This window comes from Mandrillus leucophaeus, unplaced genomic scaffold (genome assembly GCF_000951045.1).
Source record: "Mandrillus leucophaeus isolate KB7577 unplaced genomic scaffold, Mleu.le_1.0 Scaffold136, whole genome shotgun sequence".
NCBI lineage: Eukaryota > Metazoa > Chordata > Mammalia > Primates > Cercopithecidae > Mandrillus > Mandrillus leucophaeus.
In genome coordinates this window covers 5407578-5414154 of record NW_012101321.1, presented here as the reverse complement: position 1 = coordinate 5414154, position 6577 = coordinate 5407578, and the positions used below count along the sequence as shown (strand labels likewise).

General features: G+C 38.4%; 1 protein-coding gene across 1 annotated transcript in view; it reads left to right on the top strand.

Moving 5' to 3' along the window:
- The window catches only part of ARHGAP10 (Rho GTPase activating protein 10), a 351063-nt gene that overhangs the window by 177904 nt on the left and 166582 nt on the right, over nucleotides 1-6577 (top strand). The window contains exon 11 of the mRNA XM_011973261.1: nucleotides 5456-5537. Coding sequence (XP_011828651.1) covers nucleotides 5456-5537 — 82 coding nt within the window. The remainder of the gene's footprint in view (nucleotides 1-5455; nucleotides 5538-6577) is intronic.

Here is a 6577-nt window from a genome sequence, read left to right as displayed (position 1 = left end):
TGTGTGTGTGTGTGTGTGTGTGTGTGTGCGCGCACGCGCGCACCTATGCCTGTGTCTCTGTGTCTTTGTATTCTGTCCAGAGAATGGTTTGTCACTCTTTGGATTTTCATTCATTAGGTCTTTTTTACATCTTTGCTCTTAAATGAGTTTTTGTAAAATGGTGATTTTATAGGTTCTCCATCTTGTTCTTACTGGTAGAGTGGGAATGATGTTCTCTCGTAATTTTTTTTACATTCCAGATGGGAGCAGCAGTTCTCTAATGATTAATAGCTTGAAATTACTTTCATTGGAACATATAATCTTCTGACTGTCATTGCTCATGTGCTCTGTTTGAAACTTTTTTTTTGGTGGACAGAAGAAAGAAGTTACTATAAAGGCTTGACCTTGAGTAAAACTAGTCAACATGCTTTTGTTATCTCTGGAAAAAATGCATGATTCATAGATTTATACTTTGTTTTTTTCCCAGAAACCCTATGAGAAACTGATTACATTTCTATAACTTTAAAAACATTTTTTGGCTTCAGCAGTTTCCCCTTCTCATAATAAAATGTAGGGCAGAACTTGTTACATGCTGGTTTGGTTTTTTTCTTTTTCCTTTTCAACATTCCTCTTAGGAAAGCAATAGAATATTCCTGATTGTTACCATTATAAGTTTTGGTACCTGCTTCTTTGTTTATTCACTTAATAGCTCCTCTATTTACAATAATGTCTCCTTAGACTTGTGAATGTTTTTCTCTGCTTTTTTCTTTGTGTATTTTCCAAATTTATAAGCTCAGTAATCTGTCACTTACAACGCAAGGGTAAAACCTGTCTCCTACGTGGTTTGATAGAGCTATAGAACATGCAGTTGAAAGAGACTTAAATAGATATGGAGTGAAATGTAGAATACAGATAATAGGCAGTTTCTTATGCTTGGGCTCAGGGTAGTGCCTGATTGGTAATAGCATGTATTTGTATTTGTATTTTTTTGAATGAATGAATGAAAGAAAGAGGTTGAGATGCTGATTTATGATCTTAAGTTCTTTTATTCTTAGGAATTCTTTTAGAAAGAATTTATGAATTGAAGAACTTGTTTGTTTCTTCAGATTCCAATTCCCAAACTTACGTACTACAGATAATAAGTAGGGTTTTAGATAAAGATTATCCTGGCAGCTTGCCCCTTTTCACCTGGTTTATTTTTTTCCTTCACGAAATTTATACTTTTGCCTTTGTATTCATCAGGAATCAGTTCTGACTTGCTGTGTGTGATGAGTTATCCAGAGCTTAAAATGGTATCTGGAACTCAGTAGGTACTCAGATTGTAGTTTGGTTGAAATGAATTATTAGGTGAGTAAGAAAATGGCAGTGTTCTCAGATGAACCAGTATAATCCATTGCAGCAATATGGTTCCAACAACCCCCAATCAGAACTTTCTCAGTTATAATTCTTTCTCTAATGGAGTCACTAATGTTATCTTAGCTTCTCCATCAAACGAATATATGATTGGTATTTTTTCCCTCCTTCCTTCCTTTCCACACTTCTCTGTCTATCTATAAATAAATTAACAACAACAACAACAACAACAACAACAAAACCGCCGTGAGACAGGTTCTTGTTATTTTGCCCAGGCTGGTCTCAAACTCCTGGGTTCAAGCAATCCTCCTGCCTCAGCTTCCCAAAGTTTGTTTTTTATTTAAATGCGAATAATCCAATATACTTTGTGAAGTTTTCTGTTCTTTACTCTTCTGAGATTTCACCGTATTTCCTTTACATCCATTAAATTTTATTAATAAAATATGTCATTTGTTTCCAAAACTACAGAATTTTTATGTTTTGGTTTAACAGTGTGATGCTGTTGATTCTGCAGTTTGAAATGTGTCCAGTGTTTCTCAAAGTCTTGTTCTTTCTTAGTGATGTCCTAGCAATTGATTATTAGAAAAGAAAAACTTGAGAAATTCGAAATCGTTGAAACATGTTCTAGCACATGTTTTATTTTTCCAACACTAATGCTTTAGAAGCAGGGAGTCAGTAAGAAAATGAATATGAGCAGTCTTTGTGAGAGGATGGGAACCCAGCCTTACCTAATACTGGTGGCTGATCCCTTTAATGTAAAAGTAATGCGTTGCAAGTGTGAAGTGTTCTGAAGAATGTATAGTGTGATGAGTTAATTCTCAATAGGGGAACTGTTTTGAGTTATTGTTACATTATTTGCCAGAATATAAACAAAGGGAATTCTTTCCTTGTGGATGATCCATTTCTACTTAATCTCTCATCTTTCAACAAATTGTTCTCTGCTGCCTTCCACAAAGGGCTGTGTGGCTCAAGTTTGAATCATTGTGCTTGGAGGCAAGACATATAATAATACTTTACTTTTTATGCTTCTTTGGATTTTTAGCAGAAATAATATGGCTGTTTGATCTGAAGCCTGATAATTGGTTTTTCCCTTACTTCAGTATTTATACTTCTAGTCATAACGCTTTAAGCCCTTCATCATTCAACAGTTATTTCTGTGTTTTAGGTTACTAGAATCAGTCATTCTTCTTCCTGTCCAGCATCTCTATTTGCTGCTGTATGTGTCACTGGTGAAGAATATACAACCATCTATCTTGAGTTAGTATTATTTTTCCTCCACATATGAGCATCAGTGGAAAACTTTAGGGGAAAACAAAAAGGAACTAGAGAGGACAAGGAATTTCCTGAGACTCATGGTCTGACTTTGAGAGTGTATTAGGTCCTTACTTGCTACATTGGTTCATGGTTGTCACTGATTTCCTTTACTAGTTACTGATGGTATATTGTAGTTGACCTGTCTTCTATTTGTTATTCTTGGAGCAACAGCTTTCATACTTATCATTTTGTTGCCCATGGCATGTAGAAGCACTTCTGGAATATTTCCCGAGCACCTTCATTGTTTCTTTTTTCATTTTTGCCATTCTGTATCATCCTTTTAGTCTTTTAATATTTTTTTTTACAGTCAAGTCTTGCCTATCTTCAGTCCATTCTCTACCCAGCAACCAGACTGTTCATGTACAATTTTTACCTGATCTGGCTATTCCCCTACTAAAAACCTTTAGTGGCACTTAGGATAAATTAAATCCTTAGCATGGTGTATTAGTTCATTCTCACACTGCTACAAGAACTGCCTGAGATTGGGCATTTTATAAAGAAAAGACATTTAGGCCGGGTGTGGTGGCTCAAGCCTGTAATCCTAACACTTTAGGAGGCCTAGGCAGGCCGATCACCTTGTCAGGAGTGACCTGGTCAGGAGTTTGAGACCAGCCTGGCCAACATGGAGAAACGTGTTTCTACTAAAAATAGAAAAACTAGCTGGGCGTAGTGGCTGGGCACCTGTAATCCCAGTTACTCAGACACTGAGGTAGGAGAATTGCTTGAACCTGGGAGGCGGAGGTTGCAGTAAGCCGAGATTGCGCCACTGTACTCCAGTCTGAGAGACAGAGCGAAACTCCATCTCAAAAATAAAGAAGGGAAGGGGAAGGGAGGTTTAACTGACTGAGTTTTGCAGGGTGTACAGAAACAGGAGGCATGGGTAGGGAGGCCTCAGGAAACTTACAATCATGGCAGAAGGCAAAGGGGAAGCCGGCATGTCTTACGTGGCCAGATCAGGAGGAAGCAGGGTGGTGGGGAGTGGGGGGTGCTATATACTTTCCAACAACAAGATCTTGTGAGAACTCTGTCATGAAAACAAGAAGGGGGAGGTCTACTATGATCCTGTCACCTCCCACCAGGCCCCTGCTCCAACTTTGGGAATTGCAAATGCTACATGAGATTTGGGTGGGGACACAGAGCCAAAGCATCCCACATGGCCAGGGAGGCCCTGTGTGGCCGGACTCCAGCCTGCCTCCGCACCTTTCTGTTGTGCCAGTCTCCAGCAGGCTCATGGTGCCAGTGAGGAGGCTGATCTTAACTCCTCCGGAGTGTGCTTTTGGTCTCCTATGCACCTTTTCGGCTTAGAGGACAACTCTGCATTCAAAAAAAACTTTTCTGAGGACAACTTTTTAAAGAGTCGTTTTCAGTTCACAGTCAAACGAGGAAGATAGAGATTTTCCTTATTCCCCCCAACTCCCACGCATGCATAGCCTTCCCCATTATCAACACCCCCACCAGAATGCTGCATTTGTTAGAATTGAGGAATCTGCCTTGACATACCATAATCACCCAAAATTCATAGTTTACATTAGGGCTCACTCTTGGGTTGTACATTCTGTGGGTTTGCCCAAATGTATACTTAATGTATCCCCCATTCTAGTATCATACAGAAGATTTCACTGTCCTAAAAAGCTTGTGCTCCACCTGTTCATCCCTTTCCCTCCAGTCCCTGGCAACCAGTGATCTTTTTACTGTTTCTGTAGTTTGACCTTTTCCAGAGTGTCATCTACTTGAATCGCCAAGTATGTAGACTTTTCAGATAAGCTTCTTTCACTGAGTGGCATACATTTAAGCTCCCTCCATGTCTTTTCATGGCTCAGTAGCTCATTTCTTTTTAGCACTGAGTGATACTCCATCGTCAGGGTGTACTACAGTTTTATTCATTCACCTAGTGAGGGGCAGTTGTGAGTCAAACAAAACTTGGTAGTTGTGAATAAACATCCATGTGCAGGTTCTCGTGTAGACATAGTTTTCAGCTCCTTTAGGTAACTACCAAGGAATGTGACTGCTGTGTCCTACAGTAAGAGTATTTTTACTTTTGTAAGAAACAACCAGACTTTGAAAGTGTACCATTTTGCATTGCCACCAGCAGTGAATAAGAGTGCCTGTTGCTCCACATCCTCTTCAACATTTGGTGGTGTCAGTGTTTTGGATTTTGGCTATTCTAATGAGTAGTATTCAATTTGTATTTCATTTTAATTTGCCTTTCCTTGATGACATCTGATAGCGTACATCGTTTCTTAATGCTTCTCTGCCATTTGTATATTCATATGTATATTCCATGTGACCCAATAATTCCATTTCTTGATATATACCCAAAAGAATTGAAAGCAGGGGCCTAAACAGATATTTGTACATCCATTTTCATAGCAGCACTGTTCGCAACCGGCAAAAGGTGGAAGGAACCCAAGTGTCTCCGGATGTTGTGAATGGATAAGAAAAATGTGGTATATACACACACAATGGAATATTAGGCTTTTATTTAGTAATTGAAAGTTACCGTTCGACGGGTACAGAGTTTCAGTTTTGCAAGATGAAAAAAGTTCTGTTAATGGATGGTGGTGATGGTTATGTAACATTGTGAACATATTTAATGCCACTGAACTCTACTCTTAAAAATGGTTAAGATGATAAACTTTAGGTTACATGTATTTTACCACAGTTAAAAGTAAAAAATAAATAAATAAATAAATAAATGAATAAATAAATAAATAAATAAAAACACAAAAACTTACCACAGTTAAATCTTAGGAAAAACTTGCCTTTTAGTGGCCAAGTGGTAACCTGATCTGTTACTGGTGTCTTTCAGGCCTGGCGTTTCCTTGACCATGCAGGCATTTTCTGAAGAGGAAAGGAAGCAGTGGTTGGAAGCTCTGGGTGGAAAGGAAGCTGTAAGAATAATCAATGGTTGAGTTTTATTTCAAAGCCTGTAGAGTTGACTTGCATTCATTTTTATGTTATTTTTGTGTAGTATTTGAGAAAAGTTCCCTGCTGAAACAGGTATTCCAGAAATCATCTTGGAAGCATTCAACATTCTGGTAACTTGGCTTGGGCAAGCAGCAGTACATATAAGACTGGCGTATCATTAGTTTTTATTTCTGTATTTTCTTGACTTGCCACTCTGATTTGCTTTGCTTGAGGAAGTCATCTAAATTCTCAATTTCGTCTTGCCTACTTGACGGTACTTTGGGTGATGAACACAATAAATGTCTGCAATGCATTTTGATCTCAGTGGAGATGGAACAGGAAATGTGAGACCAGGCAATATTATAAGTGACTGCTGTAATTATTTTGCTTGATATAACAATTTAAACTTTCATCTAGTGGTTTACAGAATACAGTATTATGTAGCCTTAGTGAATGGGCCTCTGTATTCAGAGTGCTTTGAGGAATACATTGAAGGTAGTGGTATAGATCCAGAGGCACCAGGATTCAGTCTGTTGGCCACTATTGAAGCACTACTTTCATTTTAGTGGACTAGTGGCTCTTGAGAGTTGAGAATTTGGCATGTCATGTATTGGGGATTTAGTGAGGATAATGATAGAAAACACCACAGAACCAATTTAAATAAACTCGACTTAAAGTATTATGTATGACTCTAAATAAACTGCCATTGCAGGTACCAGGCAAGCTTATCTGGAAAGCATTTGCCAGTTCAGCAGTGTTGAGGACAAAAAAACCCAGAAAGAGCATGGTTTGAAAGTAGAGGAGGTATCATCTAGAGCAGAAACAGATTCAGAATAGAGCTTATGAAATGGGCAAAAGCTAATGTTATCTCATGGTAACAGCGCATTGGTGGGTGTATAGGAAACGAGAGCAAGGAGGCTGATCAGCAACGCGTGTGGAAATCTTGAAGTACTTGGAAAATGAAAACTCAAATTAACATAGTATAAAAATTGATTCTATATTGGGAATGTATCACTCTTACACC